The sequence below is a fragment of the Sciurus carolinensis genome, chromosome 7 (genome assembly GCF_902686445.1).
Source record: "Sciurus carolinensis chromosome 7, mSciCar1.2, whole genome shotgun sequence".
NCBI classification, from domain to species: domain Eukaryota; kingdom Metazoa; phylum Chordata; class Mammalia; order Rodentia; family Sciuridae; genus Sciurus; species Sciurus carolinensis.
Genome location: NC_062219.1, coordinates 88,286,824 through 88,313,454, shown reverse-complemented (window position 1 = coordinate 88,313,454; position 26,631 = coordinate 88,286,824). Strand labels below are relative to the sequence as shown.

Genomic DNA, 26,631 nt, shown 5'->3' with positions numbered 1-26,631 from the left:
CACTGTTTATATAAGACAAAACTTTTTTACTTCAGAAAAGATACAATAGGTTAGAGGGAAATATGCTCATTTTTCAATTTCCCATTTTACTTTATTATTATTTTTATAGCATTTACTATGTGCCAGATATTCTAAGTACTTTACTAATGTTAATTCATTTAACCCTCACAACACACCCATGGGTGAAGTACCATTAGTATGCATACTTTACAAACAAGGAAACTGAGTCATAGAGAAGTTGGGTAGTTTGTCCAGGATCACAGCAACTGGTAAGTGGCAGAGTTGGTTCTTAGCCATTTTGCTGTGCGCCTTTTCAGGAAATTGTTTGCATGCTTTTCTAAAATCTTCAAGGGCACTTATATATGACTCAGATCTCAACTACGTCATCAACTTTGGATTTATAATACTATTGGGCAGTGTCTATCTGTCATGTATGTGTGCATGTACGTGCATGTATATACTTCTGTGTTTGTATTTGATCTCATATCATTTATGGTAATGACACTATTAGAATCTTAAATTAGCAGGCAAGACATAACTTCTCATTTCATTTCTTCCCTACAAAAACACCTAATTACATCTGAGACCTTGGACAATTCATGACCCCTCTGAATCAATTTACTTATTTTCAAAATAAGGGAATTGAACTCACTGGTATTTTTATTTTAAATTATGTACATGAATCAGGATATGTATTGATTTCTAAATCAACCAGTAAGGACATTTCTCTTCAGTATAGAGCATACCCTTTCATGGAGGAAAGTAAACTAGGAACCACACTCCAGTGCTTTGATAAATCCACAAGTTTATGAGAACCACAATAGCATTTTATTCTCATGACAAAATAGAGTAATAAACAAATGAAAATTTTATGCACCCCCTTTCTATTCTTGCTTCTCTCTAAAAATATTGAGTAAATTCATAATACATTATGAAATGAAATATAATACATTATGAAATTAAATAAAAATCTATACTATTATATTATTTAACTAATCAAATAAAACTATCCACAACACACCTGCAATCAAACAAAAGTTGAGTTTATGCATTTGCTGTACCAATGGAAAAATTGTAGAGGAAATTTTGGAAAGATTCTGAACAGTGATAGAGAAAGCAGACCTCATTTGATGACCAGTTGTTAATTTGTGTTACAATGATTTGATAAAATGTTTCTGAGGAATATAGATAGTGACTAACTATGGCATCTACTTAAATGTCAATTTAAAAAATCAGTATAACAAATAGTTGTATTCATGTGTTTATTTGTAGAGGTAGTTATACTTCTTAGAAACTTCTGTTTTTATTTTTAAACATTCAAAATTTGAAATTTGCAAGAAATGAAAATTCATAGTTTGTTTGCTTGCCCTTTAGGTATGAAAGATGAGGAGATACTATTGAACACATAAATCTTACTTAATGAAGGCATAGAATTAATTATAAGCTTGAATATGCAAGTGATTATACAGCTTCATAATATCTTTGCTGTTCTGTAAGATGAATTATCTTTGCTTGGCAGCTTGATTCCTGGAAAGAAAAATATATGTGTATGTGTGTATACCTAACACCTATACATGGAACAGCCATAAATGTGCACCCCAGGAGAATAATTTAATTGTAGAAAGAATTACATGTTTTACAAAAAAGCAAAACATTCCACTTTTTCTCTTTTGCTTGAGGTTTTTGACCTCTCCTAAGAAGTAGTATGTTGTTGTGCTTATTGACAACTGACACATGAATGGATATACTAATTGTACATCTATAAAATGCAAAGGAAGCAACAATTCACCAGAAATTTACTGAGCATCAATATGTCTAGCATATGATATTATCTATGTAGGATGAAAAAGTCCACATTTCAAGGAGTTATTGATTAATTGATAACAACAGAAATAGCACAAAAGCTAAAAAATTATATGCAGGCAAAAATATATCAATAGCATGTTATGAAAAGATAACAAAGAATAAAGAATCTAGTGAGTTAAGTGAATAACATCAGTAAGATGGGAGAATAGGAACTCTCTAGTCCTCCCCCTACAGAGTATCTATTTTGACAAGTACAGATGAAAGTAACTCTGTGTAAGTTTGTGAATCCACCAGGGAAGTTCCAGTATATTGTTGAAACAACAAATTCAAGAGTAGACACAGTGAAGAGGTTAAGAAGAACAGTTTCATTTTATCTGCATAATATTTTCCCAAGGCAGCACAGTTAGGTGCCAAGAAACCCCTTCACCTGCAATTTTTCTCATGGGAGAAAGTGAGAGCACAGGGCGTGAGCTTTGGCTCCTCCAACTATGTAGGATGCTTTCCAAGAAGTCCACATCTTTCTTGTTTCACTAGATTACTGAGGTACTCAGCAAAATCAAGTGGCTGGGAAAGATTGGGAGCGAAAAAAAAAAGGTTGCAGACTCCACTAGGGAACCTGCTCACAAGACTCTTGGAACTTCTCACCTTGAGAACCTCCCACCAATCGACCCATGGGAACTCCAGATAGGATTTCCAAGCATGTTTATGCAGAGAGCAACTACAAGTATTTTGCATAGATAGCTAGTTCAACTTTGAAGAACTGAGAAAAGACACACTAAGCTGAGCACTTCAGAAACTACCCCAGGGAAAAGAATGGGAGACTCAGCATCCAGACTGGCTTTACAGGCATGGAACCACAAAAGGCCACAACCAACCAGAGGGGCGTCACACTTCCTGATTGCAAATATATTACAAAAACAGATTATGTCAAAGGACAGTATGGTTATGGCATAAAACCAGACATATAGAACAAAGTAATAGAACAGAGAGACCAGAAATAAGTTCATGAACTTACAGTTAAAGGACACCAGGAATATGCAATGAAGAAAGGATATTCTCTTCAATAAATGGCAATGGAAAAACTGAGTTACTCACATGTAAAAAAGAAATACAACTGAATCCTTACCTCATACTACACACAAAAATAAATTTAAAATTGAATAAAAGAATTAAATGTAAGACTTGAAACCATAAAATTCCTACAAGAAAATGGGAAAAATCTCCTTGAAATTGGTTTCAGCTATGATTTTTTTTTATTAAACAGAAAAACACAGGCAATAAAACAAAAACAAGCAGAAATACATCAAACTGAAAACACTTCTGCACAGCCAAAGAAAGAATCAAGAGAAGGAAGAGAAAATCCACAGAATTAGAAAAAATATTTGTAAAACTTTCAACAAGGGGTTAATATCTGTAATGTATGAATAATTCCAAAAACACAACAGCAACAAGACTGAAATAACTGGTTTAAGAAACGAGCAATAGACCATATAGACATTTTTCAAAGGAAAATAGACAAATAGCCAACAGGTACTGAAAAAAAGTGCAGCAGTATTAATCATGAGGTAAATGCAAATTGAAACCACAATTCGTTATCTATCACCTCACTCCAGTAATCATGACTGTTACCAAAGACAAAAGGTAACAAGTATTGACAACTATGTGGGAACTGCTAGTGGGAATGTAAATGAGTGTAACCATTATGAAAAACAGTATGGTGGTTCCTCAGAAAATGAAAAATAAAGCTGCCAGATAACCCAGCAATACCATTATGGGGTATATATCCAGAGGAAATGGAATCGGTGTGTTGAAGGGACTACTGCCCTCCCTCGTTCATTATAGTATTCATCACAATAGCTAAGAAATGAGCATGATCTGAGTTCATCAGCTGATGAAAGAGAGACTCTCATCTTTTCTGCTTATAAGGGCATTAATCTCATCCTGGGGGTTTCACCCATATTACATCATCTAATTTTCTCTCAAAGGCCTCAACTCCAAAGACTATCACATTGGGGTTTAGGGATTGCATGTGAATTTTGGAGGTGACACAAAAAAATTCTGTTCTTAGCAATTGATTTTGAAAAATTGTGACCTTGGGTGCTGCTACTGTTCCATATTCTATATTGTCTCCTTCTTGAACTCCAATTATACATATTTAAAAACTTTTCACTATATCCACATATTCCATATGGTCATCCCTCTCTTGTATTGCACTTCCTTACCTTTTCCTACTTCAGCCACCTAACCTAACCTGAATTCTCCAATTCTATCTTCTAGTTTGTCTAATTTGAAAGTATATTAATCTGCTGAGTTCTTAAATATTTTATTTCATTTGATTTAGTTCTAGAATTTCATCTGCTTCTTTTATATACTTCCAGATTCTCTGTTTGAACTCTCCATTTTGTCAACTAACTTATTGACTATGTTGGATAACAACAGTTTGAAATATAAATCAGGTCTTTCTCTCTCTCTCTCTCTCTCTCTCTCTCTCTCTCTCTCTCTCTCTCTCTCTCTCTCTCTCCCTCTCTCTCTCTGTCTCATTTTCTCTCCCCACCACCCCTTGTCTTTATCTTGCTCTCTTCATGTGGTATTGCCTCCTTTTATACATACTGATTTATATATGGATGCATTTTATTTTTTATGCAAAATCATTGATAAAATTTGAGGTTCTTTTGCTGTTATCATCCATCAGAGACAATTTGCTTTTGCTTCTTTCTTACAGGCAGTGAAGGTATAGGCAGATCATTTTTAATACAATCATGGATTGCATTGGTTTGAAGTTGGCAAGCCATGAACACACCTAGACCTGGAGTAGTTAAGGTGGGAAATGGTGTTACTCAGGCCATAGGAGAAAAATGTAATGAGGATATCACCTATGAGGAATGAAATTATTGTCAGAGCTACCAGTAACACAGAGGAAACAAATAACCAAACTCTCCTCTGGTGTCTCTTACTTGGGAGAACTGGCATCTTAGTACCCTATTTTCCAATCATTGAGCATGGCATATATCTGCATTTATTTGGTCTGTGTATTTATCTGCTTGTGCTGCCATAACAAAATACCACAAGATGTGCAGTGAGGACTCTTCCTGCCTTGCAGTTGGCCAGCTTTTCACTATGTCCTCACATGGCCTTTTCTCTTCTGCTCATATGGAAAGGCAGGGGGGCTCCCTGATGTCAGTTTGTATAAGGACATTAATCTTGTTGGAGTAGAGCCCACCCTTAGGGGCTCAACATATGAATTTTGACAGGGACACAGTCCAGTCCATAGCAGCCTTCTTGACTGTACTCAGAGCAGTATTTTGTATATTTTAGTGTAGAGCTCTTGTACCTTTTTTTTTTTTTAAATCAAGTTTGTCATTAAGCACTGGTTTATTGATTTTTATAAATGCTATTAAAATTAACTTTCTAATTGTTTGCTGTTAGTATACAGAAATGAAACATATTTTATGTTGACTTTGGATCCTGCTTGTTGATTAACTTACTTATTAGTCCCAGTTGTCTTTCCTAGATTCTTTAGAATTTCTGTGTACACTATTATAATATCTACAAATAAAGATGTACTTTTCTCATTCCAGTTTTTCAAAGTTTCTAAAACTTGCCTATCTATATCATGATATCTATTACAGCAGTACATAGAGAGGTAGAGAGATGGCATACTTCCCTCTTAGCTGGAAGGCATTTGGCTTTTATCATTAATTGTACTGTTGTTGGTAGGTTTTTCAAAGATGTTATATTATATGGAGGAAATGCTCTTAAATGTTTTTTTAACCTCTAGTTTCATAAGCATTTCTATCATTAAAAAATATTGAATTTTGTCAAATACTTTTCATAACTATATATAAAATATATATTTATATAATATATTTGTGCCTCATTTTTATTTCCATATATATGCCACAAAGCAAGGATAATTGTTAATTTGTTATGATATAGTAGTATTTTTATTCAGTTATATGGTGCTGGATTAAATTTGCTAATTTGTAAAAGGATTTTGTAGGATACTGGGTTTTATTTTATTGTTTTATAACAGGGTTTCTTGTATCAGGAGTTTGGTATCAGGGCTACGTTGACATTATAAAATGAGTTCAGAAATATAGAAGTCATCTTCCTTCTTCTTTTTTAACCAAAAAATTCACATATTATGGTCATCTTCTTTTCTTTTTTCTTTTTCTTTTATTATTTTTTTGGTACTGGGTATTGAACCCAGGGGTGTCCAACCACTAAGCCACATCCCCAGCCCTTTTTTTGTATTTTATTAGAGACGGTCTCGTTGAGTTGCTTAGTGTCTCACTTTTGCTGAGGCTGGCTTCGAACTTGTGATCCTCCTACCTCAGTCTCCTGAGCCCCTGAGATTACAAGCATGTGCCACCATGTAAATTCTTATTTACTTTTTAAATATGTTTTAAGGAATTTGCCAGGGAAGATATCTGATTCTAGAATTCTCTGTGTAAGTTGACTTTTAATTATGAATTTGACTTCTATAATAATTATAGGACTATCTAGGTTTCCTTTTGCTTTCTTGTTAGTTTTGGTGAGTTTAGTTTTCAAGACTTTTTCACATTTAACCAGTGTTATTGAATTTATTGGCTTAAAGTTGTTTATAATGTTTCCTTATTTTTTTTAATGAATTTAAGATCTGTAGTGATGTCCCCTCACTTGATAATTGTATTTTAGATTAATTTTTCTTGATCAGTCAATTTGTATGTTTATCAGTATTTTTAATAACTTCTAAGAGTTAATGTCTGGTTTCATTGATTTTTTTTCTTGGTTACATTGATTTTTTTATTTATATTTAATTCATTTCCACTCTCATCATTATTTTCTCCTTTAACCCGTTTTGCATTAATTTTTTTCCCAAAGATAGAAACTTATGTCATTAGTTTTATAATTGTTTCCTTTGCAACAGAGTGTTTAATGTTATAGATGAGTATCACAGTATTTTTACTATAATTCAGATTAAGACAGATTTTAATTGCTCTTGTGACTTTTTCTTTCACCTTGGCATATGGAGATGTAGCTCAATTTAAAAAGTTAGACAAAAGGTATGAATCTACTTGTGCATAACCATAGAAATGAAAAGTTGTGCCCCATTTTTGTAAAATAAATCAACATGTAGTCTGTAAAAATAAAAAATAATAATATAAAGCAGAAATAAAAAGAAAAAAAATTTTAAAAATTGGAAGACTTTTTTTTGTTTTGGTTACTGTTCTGTAATATTTTTAGGACAGTCTCTAGCCTATATTGGTGAATATACCATTCAACATAAAAAGAATAAGTATTCTGAGTTGTTTGTGCAGCTCAGCTCAATACTTTCAATCGATACTCTGCCAGGCCTTGCCCTGCACATGTGCAAGGTTGCATTTGGTCAAAAACTCAAAAAGATCAATATGGACGCATTTCTGGTACTAGTGTGGTGCTAGAAGAAACTTAGAAACCTAAATAAAATAGTTTTAACCATTGATAACATACATATAAAATTATAATTATTACAATTATTACATGTAAAATTATATATAATTTTGAATAACTCAACATAAAACATTTGTTATTGCTTTCCTCTAATAATTCACTTTACAAATTTAAATGAACTATAGGCATTATATAATAATTTTGTTTGTTTCTAAATTCTACCATCATGTATGACATTGTTGTGTTTGATATTCCCGCCTAAACACAACATATAAACAAGTAATATTTTGGTTTTTTAATTTTATTACTGAAATTAGAAGGAGGAGCCATTAAAAATAGAAGAATAAAATATCAAATTTTAGAAATTCTATCTGAAATAAATACACCCAATTTTTCTTTGTAGTATATTTCTTGGGAAAATAGTCATATAAAAAATTATATTATCAATGAGTGTATAAAGTATTGTATCAGAAATGAATAATGCAAATGTTATAAAATGAATATAATCCATTTGGATATGAGATGAAGCTAAAAATAATATAGCTAGCATTGTGTTCAGAAAACTGAAGTATGGAGTACATGTCAAGAAATAGCTGTTAATAATCAGAAAGTTGGAAAGAATTATAGTGTGCTAAACAGAAGAGTTTTAACTTTATGTGGAATACAAGAAGCAATCTGAAAATGACTTTTTCCAAGCCAAGAAAAGAGGCAAGGAAGTCAGTTAGGATATCAGTTACAGAAATCCTTGTAGAAAGAGATGGTGGCCTCTTCTGAGGCAGTGCAATGGAAGTATATATGAGGGAATAAATTTGAATCTTGATATTCAGGAATCAGAATTAAGAATAATTGTTTTATATATACCAGGGATTAAACCCAGGGGTGCTTAACCAGTGAACCACATCTCCAGTCCTTTTCTATATTTTATTTAGAGACAGGGTCTCACTTAGGGCCTCACTAAGTTGCTGAGGTTGACCTCAGACTTGTAATCCTCCTGCCTCAGCCTCCCAAGCTGCTGAGATTACAGGTGTGCACCACCACACTTGGTCAGAATTAAGATTTGATGGAATATTAAGGAGGTCAGTAGACTAGGATCTTGGGTTACTGTGGGTGGTGGTACTGTTAACTAAGACGAGCAATAAAGGACAAGAGCACATTTGGGAGAAGCATGATCACATCATTTTGTATATTTTAAATGTGAAGCTCTTGTGTGAGTTCCAAATGATTCCATGTAGTAAATAACAGGATATATGGATTTGAATATTTTAAAAGGTGTCTGAGCTAGAGATTATGATTTTGGAGTCAGCAATTTATACTATAAGGTAATCTATTTGGGTGCAAATTAAGTTAAAATTAAAATTCTATTTATATTTTTATCTTACTCATTTAAATTTCCACTTTGCATGTTTTATAATGCAAATATTGTATTTATCTAAAAGACTTGAATATAATTTATTAAACAAATATCCATGTATTATATAAGCAAACCTTCTCCAAAATATTATTTCAGAAGGGGTTGGGATCAAAATGTTTGAAGAATATCTTTACATCTCTCATGGTGCCTATTGGATAATAAATAAAGAGGAGCAAGAATGAACCCTGATGTGGCATCAACTTTTAGTAAGAGTCAGGAAGAAAGATTTTAGCCAGGAATATGAGATGAGGTGATGCAAGAAGAAGACCAGAAAAGAAAACTGTTAGAAAGGAGGGCTGGTAACAAATTCCAAATACTCCAAAAACTCAGTGAGAGAAGGGCTAAAAAATGTGTATAATTGGAATTGTCACTCTGATAAAATCACTACTGTCTGGGAAAGAAAAATAATGGTGGGGAGGGGAGTCAGATTTCAAGGAGGGAGCAATAAATGAGGTATGAGCAAGTGGAGAGGGTGTGAATTTAGGTTGGTTTAACAAGTACCTCATTTTAAAGAGGACAGAGAAAGCAGTGACTAGAGGTTCAAAGGCAAATTGTTTCCATTGGAAGGAAAGTTTTAATTATTTTATATGCTTTTGGGGTCAGTGACGGAGTGAAGTCCTCACTAGTTGGATCCAGTGAGCAGTATATGCATCTACTTTTGATGAGTGGAGGGATACCTTACAATGTTAGACAGCACTCAGAGGATAAGGGTTCATTCATCTTCAGATGCTGTTAAAACACAAAGATTCTCAGTTGGATAAAAAATACAATTTAGTCCCATGCTCTGTATAAGCAATAAAATGACATCAAAAGATAACCTAAAGGGATGAGGAAACATGGCAGAGAGGAGTTAAAGGAAAGTAAAAACAGCAATACTGGAACTCACTTCAATTGATTCTCTTCATTCGATTCTCACTTCAGCAACCAGTGGCATCTTATTACAACCTAAGATATATCAAGTCACTTCTCTGTCTAAAGCCTTCTGATAGCTGCCCATTATTCTCTCCATAAAAGCCAGTTTTTGCTGAAACTCACAAAGACCTGCTCAGTCTGAATCTTTTATACTTCTTGACCCTTCACTTTTTGTGTTCCAACTGTTCCATGAAACCACCATATCCTTCAAGGACCTTTTCTTTGGCTGTTTTTGCAGTCTGATATGCTTTCTTTTGCTTTCTTGTGGTATCTTCATAATGCACTCTTACTCAAAGATCACTTTCTGTGACCAACCAGCTTTAAATTAAGCTCCACCGCCACATGTAACATCCAATGTCTGTTCTCTTGAACCCAATATCGGTTCCTTGATCCTCACCACCATTTAGCATGCCACCTGTCTTTCCCACTATATTTTGTTTTTGTCTGCCTTTTTCCCCAGGAACATAAACTCACAGGCAGAATTTGTATCAATTTTGTTCAGTTTCATCACCCCAGTGCCTAGAAAAATGCCTTGCTTTGCATAAAAAAATAATTCATCCAAAGCAGAAATACAGAGGGGAGCATTTTATATTGCATGAAAAGAATATTTACCTGTAGTTTGAAGACATATCAGCAGTAAACTTTATTTGTTTTCAATAATATGAATATTATTGAGTGTTTATGCCTCAAATACAGTTTCATATAGTATTTCATGAGGTCCTCACATAGATTCTATTAGATCATTTTCGTTTTTATTTTACTTCTTTTACAAATGAGGAAACTGAAACAGAGAGATGAGATCATCCATCCTAGGTAGCATACTTAGAAGAAAGGAGAAAAGAATTCAAGTACAGACTATCCACCACAAGGCCTGCTCCCTTCTCCATCAGTCAATATTCATTGCTGCCTCTAATATGCCATGACCTGCCCAGATTCAAGATGATAAAATGTTTAGACACTTACAGAAATTCGAGCAGTGAGAGACACATCATTAGCCAGTTTTATAAACCAAATTAAAATGATAGAGACTTTGAGTGTTGTAATCAATATGATCAAATTGATACTTAAGTGCACATATATATTTAGATCTCTATGGAAAATATTAATTTTCTTACTGTCTTCGTAAGATGGTGATAGTCCCTCCAAAGATTTTATATGTATGATTATTAGAATAATAATGATTATCATTAATTATTAGCAATAATTAGTGTTACATTATTAGTACATAATTAAACACTAAGTTTCAGGCACTATGCTGAGCAATTTGGATGGATTATCTCATTGAATTCTCAAACCAAGTCAGTGAGATAGGAAATATTATGCAAGTCAGCCTGAGTAAATTGCACGTACGTGGTGAATCTGAGGGGAGAACCCAGGCAATTTAACTCTAGACACCAAATTCTTCCTTGCGAGTTAGAGATGAAATGAAGGATTGCCCACTAAATCCTGTCAAGATGGTTAACTTTAATTAAAAAAAAAATGAATGTAGATTCCTAACTCTTATACTTCAAAATTTCTGGGGGATCTAGGAAAAACTTATAAAGTGTTCAATCATATAAATAGCTCATGAAAATAACAGTAAATATTTATCAAAGCATTTTCTGAGCTAAAATAAAACAGAAAAAATTGGAACATAAACTCACAGGAACATAAACTCACAATTGAAAAAATTGCAATTAAAGAGAACAACAGATATTAAACTGTCTCCTTTGGTTCTACTTCTCACTTTTGTCCTGCCATTGTAGTTGCATTTCCAATCTGGAGTTTTCTGGGTGCTCTTGAGATGGGCTCCCTTCTTAGTTAAAGCCCTCAGCACTCTGATTTAAGCTATGGCTTCCTCCCTTTGTCTCACTTACTACCCTTTTCCATACATGTAGCAACATCTAGAAATTTGTTTCTCTTTCTCTTTTTCAGAGTCTTTAAAAAAATTGTGGTGGGGTTTATGGCTCTGTAACTTTATTTACTATTATTTAAATGGAATCCCTGATATTTTAAATTTAAAACACTTGTGAAAGCATCGGGTTTGGGAGCATTATTAAATCATAAGATTTTAAAATGCAGAACTGATATTGTCAGATTTTGTTACCATTTGACACAATGCTTTTTAAAAGCAAATTTGCAAAACATAAAAAGAACAGTATTACTACATAATATTTATAGCAAAAGAAACTCTAATATATATGAAGAATTTTACCCAATAATTTTATTTTTTTATAATATAGCCCTTAAAAAATTATCTTAAGTATGAACACAATTCGATCAACAGTTTTCCACTAAAGACTTCTTTGTTAATATGAGAAAATGTAACCACTTTAAGGATAAGGTAAATGATGTGCCATCTCTCTAGGATATTTTATAGATATTAATAGGTTTTAGAATTATATGAAAACATTTATTCTGTGATATTAAATAAATAAATAAACAGAATACAAAGTTATAAGGAAATCTTAGTTATTTTAAATTTACATAGAAAATTGCACTAAAATGCTGAAAGTGGGAGTGGGATTGGTAGTTCTTTACTCATTAAATAGAAGCATTCTATTCTATATATTTTTAACTTTAATAAACCCACATAATGTATTTTATAAATTTCCAAAGGAAAAAAAATCAACCTATGAAATATCAATCAACAAGAATAACAAACAGATTTGGAGATTCCCCCTGCTACACACATAGTGCACCCAGAATCAAAGAGGATGCCTTCATTTTCATCTGTTCTGTTATCTATTGTCTTGTCTACTTTTGTCCACAAAGTGAAACCTTAACCTTGATTAATTTGTTCCCCATTTCTGCTTCAGTGAATGCTTCTCTGAAGAGAGAAAATAAGGAAAATGAGTACAAGTATTCAGAAAATGCAGCAACTTATGAGGTTAACCATCTCCAGGCTTCTTTCGCACATATTACAGAATGGTAGTGAAATATTTTTAAAATACTGTGTTAAATTAAAATTAACCTTAAACTTTATCTGTAAAAGTATAAAATGAAAATTTAATCACAATAATCTGTCTTTTTAAAAAAATACATAGTGGCATTTACTTTTTATATTGTAATATTAAATACCTTAGATTCTTATAAGCAAGGCATTTATGTTAATATATGAATTCTAGATCTCACAGGGATTAATCATCCTAGTAATATCATGAAGAATAAATTTAAGTCACATTTATTTTGCTCTTGTTGAGTCTGCAAACATTTCACATGAAGTCATGTGGAAAGTACTTTTTCCATCTGAATGTCATTTTTTTCTGCCACACCTGAGGTTTTATCTATGAAATTACCTGAGGCATTGTTGTAATTCTTATTACTCAGGGTAAAAAAAAAATTCCTGTGTGTTTTATAAAATGGTCTACTATATTCCTTAATGACTAAGTGTGAAAACAGAATTTAAAATGTTGCTGGAACAAAAGATCAGAATAAAAGTTTGAGTTGTTCATTTTTCTGATGTATGACATGGAGTTTCAGAAAGCATGTTACATCACAGCAATCCTTCATTTGAGTTTGTATTTGATTGCTTAACATCTGTGCATTAAGATAAGTTATTGCACAGACCTCCTTTAGTTTAGATTAGTTTGGAACACATCCCAGGGTATTTAATCAGGATATAATCCTGCATGGTGCAATCTTTAGAAGGTGTGTGTGTTTTACATGAATAGCACTTTGCAGCAGGTTTGAAATTACTATGCTTTATTCTCTTATAAAAAAAAATCTACTAAGAATGTCTACCCACTCACTTTTTGATTATTTACAGCTCTTTGCAAATATAATAGTTAATACTGGATTTGAAAAGGGAATCATATTTGTGTTACTTCTTAGTAGTTGGCTCATTTTTGTACATGACCATCATATTTGATATGAACTATATTGAAAGGTATTACAATATTCTGTTGTAATCTCATACATTTCTCTAAACTTTATAATTCATTCAAGTAATTTCTTTTTTAAATTTCTTTGGAAAAGTTCATAATATGAATAATTTTTGTAACTGAAAATAGAAATTGGGAAGTAGTATTTTAATAAAAAGTAAATATCTCAACATTTTAGTAGTTAATTTTGTATTCAAGTTGGAGAACAGATTGGTCTCATATAATTAATTTTAAAATACAGATTTTAAGCTGTTGTGGTACATAAGGAAATAAGAGAGGAAAAATGTGGAGTTACACAATATTTTTCCAAAATGCTAAACACAGATTAAATGAATGAAGCATCACAGAAAATGAGTAAACAATGTGTAAAAACTATTACTTACGTGTAAAAACTATTATCTAAAGTACCACTTATGATTTTACTTATCTTGTAATTGTCATCCTTTGAATAAATCAAATGAAATTCAGTGAATTTTAAAACTTTATTTTTTGTTTAACTTTAGTAATAACATTTTTTTTTGCTTATATTGCTCCTGTAGAAGTTCAAAATTTAGAACTTATGCAAATCTGGCACTGACAATTTATTAACTCATTTTAATAGCACTTAAAAACATAAGGCAAAAAGATTGTGGTGACAATTTTCTAGAATTTATTCAGATATATAATGAAAAGTATCCTTTCTCTGTTCTTCTATTGATAGTATTATGCTTTCTGCCTTTTTATTTAGCTTAAACCCTTTTTTGGAAACTTTATAATTGTAAATCTTTCTGTGTTTTTCTGTGTGATTTTAAAGGAAATGCATATTTATCATGAATATGTCTTAATATTTTGTATAAAAGGGCCTTTTTGATGGTTGGTGACAATGTGCATATTATAAGTTTAAGAAATTCAAATTTCATGTCTATTTGTTGATGTAAAATAGCAAAAGTTTCATACCAATCTTTTTGGGCTAGGTGATTTCAGACTGTCTTATCACTGTCTTGTCAGTTAAAGAAGCAACCAGAATAATAAAGAGGAAACACATCCCTGTCTCCATCATGAATTCTGGGCAGAGGAAACTCATTGTCACTATTCACAGGAATCCTGACCCTAGACTATTCCCTTTGAATGTTATTCTTGATAACGTTCATATTCAAGCACTCAGGACTTCTGAGGGACTTTATGAGATCAAAAAGATGAGATACAGTGTGCAAAATGTAGACTTGCTGGGCATACATTTTAAATTGAAGCCACATTCCATAAACAATTTTTATGTAAGCTTATGCACTGAATTGTTCATCTTCTATTTGAAGAGAAGCTCACAGGGATGCTGGTATCTTTCCCCTGTGACTTCTGCTGTTGCTATTATTATTCATTACTTTTTAATGATTTTTGTCTTCATTATTATAATAATTTTAAGTGTTACAATAGGAAAGTGAATATATAAGTTTATTGTAAGTGGTGATATCTTATAATTTATCAGTGGGTATGTCTCTAAATGACTGTTCTAAAATAACTCTCTTGGGGAAGCTTAACACTGGAGTTGTCACATGAACAAACCCAGCCTCAGATTTATTACTTAAGTAATTATGTGTGTGGAAAATTACATCTTATAGCTTAAGTAATTCTGAGGTTAGTTTATTGCTAAGAAATTAGAGAAAACATACAGCTCGACCTTCTTTTTTGTTCTTTATCATTGTTTGTGCCATATGAATATTTTTTACTCTTTCATTTAATAATGAGTGATTTTTAGAAGACATCTAAATCCTTTAAGATACTGAGATTTATGTACATAAATATTGATTCTAGAGTTTCATACAAGTTTTCTAATCAATTTCTACCTCAGACCATTTTTACTAATAGATATTTTAAATGAAACTTCAGAGTCAATCATATAATATAAGACATATACATGGTAAAAGAAATCTCCGAATTATTAAATTAAAGATGGTGAAAAAAAATTCTACTCTGGTTTTCCAGAGGCACTCTGGCTACAGATGGGTTATAGTCCAGGCATTCCTATACTTGACTGTGACTTGTGCAAGAACCATTTACACAAGAAATTTGCAATGATAAATATAAAGAGCTTTATTTTTTCTTTATGATGCATTTTAATGTACCAAAAACTATTTCCAAATAGCAAAATTTATATTGTTCTCTCTTTTTTGTATAGGTTATGTGGGTATGCAATTTATGTCGAAAGCAACAAGAAATCTTAACCAAATCTGGGGCGTGGTTCTTTGGAAGTGGACCTCAGCAGCCTAGTCAGGATGGAACCTTGAGTGATACAGCTACAGGTGCTGGTTCTGAGGTACCAAGAGAAAAGAAAGCACGACTCCAAGAGCGATCGAGGTCTCAGACTCCTCTGAGCACAGCAGCTGCCTCCTCCCTGGACACTGCTCCTCCCAGTGCACCACCAGACAGGAGCAAAGGGGCTGAGCCCTCACAACAAGCCATTGGGCCGGAACAGAAGCAGGCTTCATCCAGGTCTAGAAGTGAACCTCCAAGAGAGAGGTAATAGTTTATTAATCCTGTAAACAAGAGTTAAGTTCTTCTTGAAGAACAAACCTATTTTCAAGAATTTTATTCCTGTTGGGAGGACTATGTACAAAGTACTTCTCAGGTCCTTCACAGAAGGCAACAACAGGCCTAAGCTGCTTTGTCTCGTCCTAAAATATGTGTTCCATAAGAGACCTTTGTTGAAAAATTTTTCTTTCCTATCCATACACAGAAGTAAGCATAAATCGATTGAGCTACTCATTTTGAACCTTGAACTCAAAAACAGTTCTTAGATCATTGTTCATTTTTAGAATTAGTTATTTAATTAAAAGTTCTCTGAACCAATATGATGGGGGAACCTGACCTATTGACGTATGTATGGGAACATCATGGAAGCCTTTATTCAGGCAATTCTTTTATGCAGAACACTAAAATTAACTAGGAATTTACCAGAAGGGTGGGATGAGGCTCCGGGTATCTGCACAGGCATGTGGTCTGAAGGAAACAATCTGATGTGAGGACCTACTCAAGGATATCCATTGGTATAGTGCAAGTAGCAGCAGAAGAGTGATAGGAGGTGGCTGTGAGGTAGTGAGGTGTTTTTGTTAGTTTTTTGTCACTGTGACCAAAAGATCTGACAAGAAAAATGTAGAGGAAGAAATGTTTATTTTGGCTTATGGTTTCAGAGGTTCAGTTCACGATCATCTGACTCCATAGCTCTGGGACTGAGAGGAGGCAGCTTATCATGGCAGAAGGTCTGGTGGAGAGACGTAGCTCAGGACATGTCAACCAGAAAGCAGAGAGAGATCTCTGCTTACTAGGATCAAAAATATAAACTTCAAAGGCATATCTTCAGTGACCTACTTCCTCCAGCCACACCCTACCTGCCTATAGTACTGCCCGGTTAATCCATATCAAAGTTGAATTCACTCAAGGTTATACTTCTCATTATCTAATCATTTCACCTATGAAGATTCCGGTACTGTTTCACACATGAGTTTTGGGGGGACACCTCATACCTAAACCATAACTTCCTACCCTTTACCCTAGAAAGCTCATGCCCATCTTACAATTAAAAACACATTTAATTTGCACAGTATGGTGGTGCACACCGGTAATCCAGCAGCTCAGGAGGCTGAGGCAGGAGGATCACAAGTTCAAACCCAGCCACAGCAATTTAGTGAGGCGCTAAGCAACTCAGTGACACCCTGTCTCTAAATAAATTATAAAAAAGGGCTGGGGATGTGGTTCAGTGGTTAAGTTCCCTTGAGTCCAGCACCAAACTAAACCAAACAAAACAAAACATTTAATCTACATCTAAGAATCCCCATACTCTCAACAGTTCCAGCATTTTCTAAAAGTTCAAGTGGAAAATCTCATCTGAGACTCAAGACACTTTCAGCTGTGAGAGTAAAGATTCAAACCAAGCTACATAAATCCAATATAATGTCACAGAGTAAACAGGAGAAATAGGGACACAGAAAGAAGGGATAGGACCAAAGTAAGACTGAAATCCAGCTGCACAAACAAATTTTGTAGCTCTGCATTAGGTGTCAGGGGCATAAGGCATTGTGGTATTTTCTCCACAGGGCTTGTGTAGTTCTCCTGCTTCCCCCACCCTTTCCTGGTTATCATATTCTGAGCTCTTTCCTGTGGTGCATCCTTTCTGCCATGATGTTCTGCCTCACCTTGAGCCCAGAGCTATAGAGTTGGCCAACCATGGATTGAACCTCTGAAACTGTGAGCCAAAATAAACTTTGCTCCTCTAAATCATTCTTTTCAGGTCTTTTGGGCACAGAGGCAAAAAGCCAACTGAAACAGAAATTGATAACAGGAGTGGGGTAATTGCTGTGACTATTACATAAAAGGACAGGTTTAATTTTATAGATTTTATCCTAAGCATAACAGCATGCCAGTGAAGATTTAAGCAAGAAATAATGTGATCATATAATTTATTTCAACCAATTAATTGATTCATTAATAAAATGTATTTATGGCCAGACATGATGCTGTACAGTAGGAAATAGTGCTAAGAAGGGTGACATAGCCACTATGGTCTCAAGGTTTATAGTATAGAGATCTGTTAGGATTTGAATTAGGTTCAGTTGCCTTTTTCTGACTCTTATTTATCCCACTAGGTAAGAGTATGTGCCAAGGAAGTCTTTTGATCCCCTTTTCAATGAAAGCTCATACGATATGATTAAGCACTTCAAAGTTAAGCAGATCTGGATAACCATCAAAAATCTATCATAATAGGCAGTAATAACCCACCTCACAGCATGTGGCAAGAATTAAAGGACAGTGTATGTTTCCAGACAGGCACATGGTAGGCATTCTGTGAATACGCCTATTATTGAAGTTAGTAATCATATTATTTATTAACTATAAGTAATCACAGTGCCAACAACCAGAAGGTATGAAAATGATTAGGACACGGTCCCTTTCCTAACACACTCTGGGGAAGAGGTCACCTAATATCCCAGGGAAGACAGATACCTAGGCAGTTAACTAGGATGATGATTTGATCAAAGTTAGAAAATGCATTTAGTACTTTGGTAGTCCCAGGAAAAAGGAAGTGATTTCTGAATTAAGCTTTGTAAGATATCCAAGAGTTGTAGGGGAGGTAGACAGAGTAGAAGAGGACAGTACATGATGAGAGAATGAGTGCCTAAATTAACGAGACAAGATAGGAAGGACATCAGTGATACCTTAGTGAAGGTAGAATTAATAGTATTTGGTGACACACTATCATGGATGAGGGATAAACAAAAATATTAAAAGTAAAGGTTGGAATTGGTCAGAAGATATCTTTAAACAAGACTAAAAATTTGGAGCTATAAAGTTGTTGAAAGTATTCTGCTTTTGACATATGGTGGAAAATGATATAAATTTCAAGAATGAGAACTGAGGCATTTTGTTTTGACATTTTATATGAAATTTGAATACAGGTACATTTACTGATGATATAAATATATAATGAAGAACTGGGGGTATAAGAACAGGGCAAGAGAGGAGGGTTGTAGTATAGGGTTGGCAACTTCAGGGAGAAGCAGGATTGAAAGGATACCAGTCTGTCTATTTGTTTTCAATTCTTGAGAATTTCTTGATTGTATTTTACACAATGATCAGGATCTAGTGGAAACAAAATAAAATTAGAGGTGAGAAAAAAGTATAATTAGTGGAACAAAGAGACAAAATGGAGAATTCTTTTCATTTGCATAACACTCAGCTCTGTAAAGCATCTCCACAGTTGGTTTTTCCTTTAATGCTCACATGAACTCTGCGAGGTACGCAAGTGTTATTTATTAGCATTTCAAGAAAAGTAATTGATTTAATATAAATTTCTATCAAGAGCATCTCTGCTTTAAGGAGCTACCAAATATTTGTATACAAGCATCACACTCTTATGAAAGCTATATTTGATAAAGATTAATATGTGATCATATTAGATACCTTACAAGGTATATTTGATAATGATTAATATGTGACATATTATATACCTTACACTGTAAAAACCACTCCTCCTTTCAGATCCAAATTCCTTTCATTTCCAAGGTTCAGTGGGATCTAAATTCCTCAAGCAGAACTGGCCATGCTTCGATTGTTTTCCTGTGCCAATTGAAACCCTTTACTTTTTATCTCTACCATCACCAGCCTTTCCTCCCCACTCCCCACAACGTAACTTAGTGACTGCACCTTTGCTAATCCACTAGAGAAATTGCCCTGCTTTTCCCATTTTGCATGTTTTTTTCCTCCATTTTCATTTTTTTACATCTGCTTTGGGATTTCCAAACAATGATATAAACTCTGAACAGAGTTTCCTTTCAGACCTTAGAATTCCAAAATAAGCTTTGAGTTGCCTCCATTTTAATTGCACATTAGATCATGTAAATACACATAGCTAAGGTATCTAGTTTTTACAGCTTTTGGCATAATAGCTGGAACTCCCCAAATCAGGTGCACTTCAGTGTACAGAGAAATACTGAGGGGGAAAACAGAATGATATATTTACAGGACTGAAAGATCACCAAACTCCTTTCCTTTACTTTTACCTTTGCCAGTATGTTTGATAGCATAGAGAGAAAAAGTAGAACTCTAAACTACTATCTTCTATTGGATCCTATTCTGAAATGAGTAGAAACTGATGGAGGGAATTTGAATAATACTTTCAGAAATGCCAGTGTTTCTATTATTTTTATCTGAGGAAGTTAAAATGTAAGATATGGTTCAGCTCTGGTTTCCTAATCAAATTCTGAAAAAGTGGTTGCGTGTGAGCAAAGTCAAAAATTAATTTTTCTACTATTGATGAAGTGCTATTAGATTTGACTTCTGAAATGGACATTCTTGTATTTGCATTTCTTTAAAACTTTAATTAGAGATTGTTACTGCATTGTCCACATATATCAAATATATATTTGGTTTTGAAGTGATATGTATATATTATCCTGCTCCTATATTAACTATATTATTTTCTTCTAAGACATTTTAAAGTCTTTGAGTCACAAGCAGAGGGTAAGATAATATGTAGCCATGGATTGAGTTAATTTAGTAATGTTTTATTGTTTCAGTTAAAATGCAAAACTTCAATTGTGAAAACAAGTTTTTAAGTCTTTGAATATATTGTGTTGCAAAGGGATCATACATTTAGATTAAAAAAAAAAAAACTTAAGCAATACAGGTTTAATGGAGTTCTTTACCATCTCAGTTAGACATGGGATTCTAACTAATTATTTGGAATGATTCAAGACTGGAATGCAAAGAAGAAAAGTTTCTTAGGTCTGATCCTTAAATTTTATATATTGCTTTCCTTCATGACGTTCCTTTGCATATCACAGGAAAAAGGCTCCAGGGCTTTCTGAGCAGAATGGCAAAGGAGCCCTGAAGAGCGAGCGGAAACGCGTGCCAAAGACCTCTGTGCAGCCAGGGGAGGGGGCTGCGGAAGAAAGGGAGCGGAAAGAAAGGCGGGAAAGCCGAAGGCTTGAGAAAGGGAGATCACAGGACTACCCCGACGTGCCAGAAAAACGAGAGGATGGCAAAGCGGCCGAGGATGAAAAGCAAAGGAAAGAAGAGGAATACCAGACTAGGTACCGCAGCGACCCGAACCTGGCGCGGTACCCAGTGAAAGCGCCTCCCGAGGAGCAGCAGATGCGCATGCACGCCCGGGTGTCCCGCGCGAGGCACGAGCGGCGCCACAGCGACGTGGCGCTCCCCCGCACCGAGGCGGGAGCCGCGCTGCCGGAGAACAAGGTCGGCAAGCGAGCGCCGGCCGCCGCCAGGGCCTCACCGCCGGACTCGCCCCGGGCTTACTCGGCCGAGAGGACTGCGGAGGCCAGGGCGCCAGGGGCCAAGCCGCCAACGAACCACAGCCCGCCGGCGCCCAGGCATGGGCCGGTCCCCGCAGAAGCCCCGGAGCTCAAAGCCCAGGAGCCCCTCAGGAAGCAGAGCCGCCTGGACCCCAGCTCAGCCGTGCTCATCAGGAAGGCCAAGCGCGAGAAGGTGGAGACCATGCTGCGGAACGACTCCCTGAGCTCGGACCAGTCTGAGTCGGTGCGGCCTTCGCCGCCCAAGCCGCACCGGTCCAAGAGGGGCGGCAAGAAGCGGCAGATGTCAGTGAGCAGCTCAGAGGAAGAAGGCGTGTCCACGCCCGAGTACACCAGCTGCGAGGACGTAGAGCTAGAGAGCGAGAGCGTCAGCGAGAAAGGTAAGGGCGCGGCGGTGTCCCTGAGCTGGGACCTCAGCCAGGCTCCAGGTGCCTGTGCCAGGATGAGAGAAGTTTGAGCGCTGGGTTGGAGATGCGTGTGAGCCAAGCTCAGTGGTGTGTCTGCGCGCGCGCGCGCGCACGCACGTGCCAAGCTTAAAGCTACATGTGTGCCTGACTTAGAAATTGGTGCGTGCTGGTTTAGAAGTGAGTGTGCTAGGGTCTGAATGCACATGTGCCAGGGTTAGAAGTGCACATGTTCCAGCGCTGGAGATGAGATTTGGAATGCTTATGGACAGCGATGCATCCAATGGAGGCTTTTGACTGACTGACTGATAGATTACTGGGTTTAAACACACACACACACACACACACACACACACACACACACACAACTACAAGCTCCAAATTTGAGTTAGGAGGCTTTCTAACTGATTCTGGTTCCTGTCATCTTGGGAAATATAATATGCACACGTTTTTAAAGTTGTTTGGGGGTGGGTTTATTTGGGAAAAATAACATTTTCTAGAAAACAAAAACTGCCCTACAAAGAATAATGCATTTTTTCTTTGAAAACTTCAGTTGTATATATTCCAGTCACACAGGTAACATTTTTCAAATTTCAAGGTAATCCTCCTCACAACTTGTGCAGAAATTACATCATACATAGTGCTATATATTGAGTTTGGGGTAGTTAACTTTGAGGTATGAAGTTCACATTCCAGAAGTTTTTGGAGCATAGTGTGAAAGGCTATGACTTTTTTTTTTCTGTCTAAATCTGCACTGTACAATATACCATAGCCTCATGTAGCTGTTTAAACCTAAATTAATTAAAATTCAAAAAAGCTTAAAAATTCAGTTCCTCAATCACATTGGTCACATTTCAAGTGCTCAAGGGGAATAATCGCAAAAAGATCCATTAGGTAGTGCTTATCTAGAAAATACTTCAATTTAAAATGCTTCTTTTGAAGGTTATTCTCATTTCACTGTTTTCTCAGATTTAAACTGACCAGAGTTCTCACTTTAATGATATCATCATTGCTGCATTGATGTGTTTCTTAATGAATTTGTATTTGGGGGAACTTTTTTTTTTTAATTTGTTGGCTTGCTTTGTAACTGCTAAAATATGTACTAGATATGATACATTTATTTAAAAATCACTTTTCTTTCTCATCTTCTGTCTCTGAACTGCATGCCCATGTCCTTCCACCACTCCCCATATATATGCCCAATCTCATGCTTTATGTTGAAATAATTAAGAAAGCTAGTTCTATCTTTAGTACTGCAAACCAATTTGAAATGGTGTTTTTAGAACATTTGTATTGGGATCAGTTTGACTCTCATATTAGTTTACCTTCTGATCACTATTCTTTATAAGTTGCATAGGATCTACAGGCTTTTAAAAGTCAGTTGATGAGTAGACTTTGTTAACTGCCTTTTGTTTTTCCCAGAAGTAATAAAGTAGGTGTTGAACAAATATATAAATGAACTTAATTGCTGTGAATAGAACTCTGGATGCATGTGGACATGTATATTTTCTTTGAAGAAAGGGCACTGCACCAAATTTATTAAAGTGTGTTGTGAATCAAAATGGGGGACAGAATTGACCCCCCCCCCCCAATTATTGAAAACAGCAATAGATGAATAAAGAAAACCTGAATAGTGGCTTTGGTAATTGGAGGAATGGGACTGGTATGATGTGGTGAATTTATTGCCTCTGCAGGCTGTTTTTCTGGAAATTTATCATTCTAGAGACTTTGGTGACCTCTTGGGATATAAACACCTCTAAAGGTAGTGTTAAACCTCTTCATCTGGGAACATAGGTTCATTGCATATACATTTATCTGATATAGCAACCCTGCTTTCTCTTAATTTACAGTTAATTTTATTCTCAAATTTGTTGATTTTATTTATCAAATTAGCTCTTACTCTGATATTTTAACCAATCCCAAGTTAATATTTATGAAAAGAAATACTAATTATCAAGACCATACCTTTTAATAATGTTTTTCCTACTTCAAATTTAATTAGAAATACCATGACCTATAATATCATATAGTAACTTTATTACTAAACCCCACCATTGCCTACTGAGGGCAATCATAGGAACCAACCTTGATAGTCTGTAGTTTCCTATGATACTGCACAGTAGTTCAGCCTCCCTAAATATGATTTCTTGATGACACAATGGAGATGAGAAATCTACCTCAAAGTTAAGTTGTTTGGATGAGATGACATATATATAATAGGATGCTAAATTAGCATCCTTCCATGCTTGATTTTGCCTGTGGTGTCAATCCCATAGACATATTGGAATAAGTGTGAGCTAGCCCCTGTATCTATAAAATACAAAGAGAAGTAAGAGAACCTGTTTTATATCTTATGGACCCCAGTGGGATAAAAAGGAAAGAGATGATCTGGAAAGTGATTTCTTAGGAAACAGTGGATATCATGTTATGAGTTTCAGGAAGCTTATCCCTATGATATGTAATTAAATAATTAATTAATTAATTTTTTGCAGTACTAGGGATTGAGCACCAGGGATTGAACCCAGAGGGACTTAAGCACCAAGTCACATCACCAGTCCTTTTTATTTTTTATTTATTGTTATTAATAGTATTATTTTTTATTTCAAGACAGGGTCTTGCTGTGTTGCTTAAGGGCCTTTCTAGATTGCTGAGGCCGGCTTTGAACTTGTGATCCTCCCACCTCAGCCTCCCAAGTTGCTAGGATTTTAGGCATTCATCACTATGCCTGGCCATGGATATAATTTAAAGGGACAGTGGGAAACAAAAATTAAATTTTATTGTATCCCAAGCATTTGCTTGTTCTGTTTAACAATTACAGATAGAAATTAAACATTTAACACAATACTAGTCTGTGGTAATTATTTAATATATATGTACTATTCTTTTCATTGATATTATTTTTACTTTAATACTCTGATGAGTTGATTTTTATGTTTACTAGCACATATGTATTTAGCACTTTCTGTGGATATACTGAGGTTAAAAGGTAAGTATGTTCCCTTCCCTTATAGAACTTACATTCTGTTAGGAAAAATAAGCTATAAAAGATAATTGCACAATAAGATATAACTTAAATGCTTTAAAGAGCTCTTTCTCCCTCATGTTGATATGCTTTTACTATGTGCTGAAAATATGTTTTAACAAAAAAAGATAATCTGGTCAAAATGACATCTAAAAGACAGTATAGCTAGGCATAGTGGTAATTGCCTGTAATCCTAACTAGTAGGAAGTCTGAGGCAGGAGAATCACAAATTCTAGGCCAGCCTCAGCAATTAAGTAAGACCCTTTCTCAAAAATAAAACTTGAATAGAGCTGGGGATGTAGCTAGCTCAGAGTAGAGTGCTTGCCTAGCATGTACAAAGGTTCTGGGTTCAACCCCCAATAATAAAAAGAAAAAAAAAAGACATTACAGTCTTTATATTCAACATACAATCTTTTATATATAGTTCAATTCTGTTCACACACGCACATACACAAAAACAGTGATTCTACTGGGATTATCTAAAAATTGAGGTCAATTACCACATTTTAAACTTAAGAGCTATTAATATTACTCTGGTCGAGGGGGAAAAATTGGACATCTCTTGTCTACTAGCTTGTAAACATTAATATATATATATAGATTTCTCTACAGTGAAGAAAAAATTTAAAATGAACTAAATATTGATTGCAAATTAAGGTTTTGAATTTAAATGAAATCTGTAATGTAACCCATTAGGAGAAAGTCTAGTGAAAAGTTATGCCTCTAAGGAAGTGATTACAGAAGTTTATTAGTAAAGAAAGAGACCAAGATGGTGCCAATGTTGAGGATAGAAAAATTGTACCATTTCTGTGAAGAAACATGGGAACCTTGCTACCTTGTTCCAAGTGATTAAGTCACTAACTTGCAAAGAACTTAATATATAAGTCTTAAGATATAATATATTAGTTTTAAGACAATAATAAATAAGTCTTAAGCTATGATATAATTTCAAAGAACTTAAGAATATATGTACTCAGAAAACTAATAGTAATTCAAGAAACTGAAACAAATAAGAATCAAGAAATAGTGAAACTAATCCAGGAATCCAGTGCAAAGAAATTCCTGGTTGACCTTGTATGCAGAAAACAATCTGCTCACATTTAAACTGGAGGTCATTTCTAGGACACTCCGACAGAAGCTCTTCATTGAGACAAAAGTCATAGGTTCCAAGAAATGTCCGATGACTAATGGTTACAAGACATCATTGACTTGGTAAGGGAAGGCTGTATCTTCTTTCAACAATAAGGACAAACTTAAAATTGAGAAAAATTAAAATGTTAAAGAAAATCATTGTCTAAATATAAAGCAATCAAAAATGTGAAATTATTTCAAATAACCGATAACAGCCAATTGAAGTAGTAACCTAGGTACAGTTCCCTCTAAGTGAACAAGAACACTGACAGTGCATCTGTACAAAAGGAAACTTAATCTTTGTTTATCCTTGGTTTTTACTTGATTCTGGAGTATTCCATGTAATGGTGGCATAATAAAAATAAAAAATTAAAAGTATATAAAAGCTGACTTTGGTTTTTCAAGTATAAGAATAAACTCTCTTCTACATTGGGTACTTAATATGTTTACACAATTAAATACAAATATCATGTTTATGACAAAATAAAGGCAAAATTCACAGATATGGGAATGGAAAGGCTTTGAAGAGGGAAGAGAAGGTATAGGTAAGCCTCATCTAAAATATTAAAGAACTAAAAGATTCTCTTCAAGTTTTAAGGCAAGAAATAATGTGTTAAGTATATGTAAATAAAGGATTGTATAAGGATAAAAAGAGTTGGGGGTGTAGTTCACTTTTAGCATGTGGAAGGCCCTGAGTTCAATCTTTAGCACCCAAAAAACAAAAACAATAAAACAAACTATTGGCTTTTGAAGGTAAAATGATGTAAATCAACTGAGCTAATGTTTTGTCTTTTAATGATTTTAGCCATAGATAATACCTTAAAATTAGAAACCAATAGATAACATCCCAAATAAGACAGTCTACATACAG

At 34.7% G+C, this 26,631-nt stretch overlaps 1 protein-coding gene across 1 annotated transcript in view; it reads left to right on the top strand.

Moving 5' to 3' along the window:
• Rims1 (regulating synaptic membrane exocytosis 1) overlaps positions 1 to 26,631 on the top strand; it is a 449,118-nt gene that overhangs the window by 228,570 nt on the left and 193,917 nt on the right. The window contains 2 exon segments of the mRNA XM_047559146.1: positions 15,557 to 15,897; positions 20,718 to 21,583. Of these exon segments, the coding sequence (XP_047415102.1) occupies positions 15,557 to 15,897; positions 20,718 to 21,583 (1,207 nt within the window).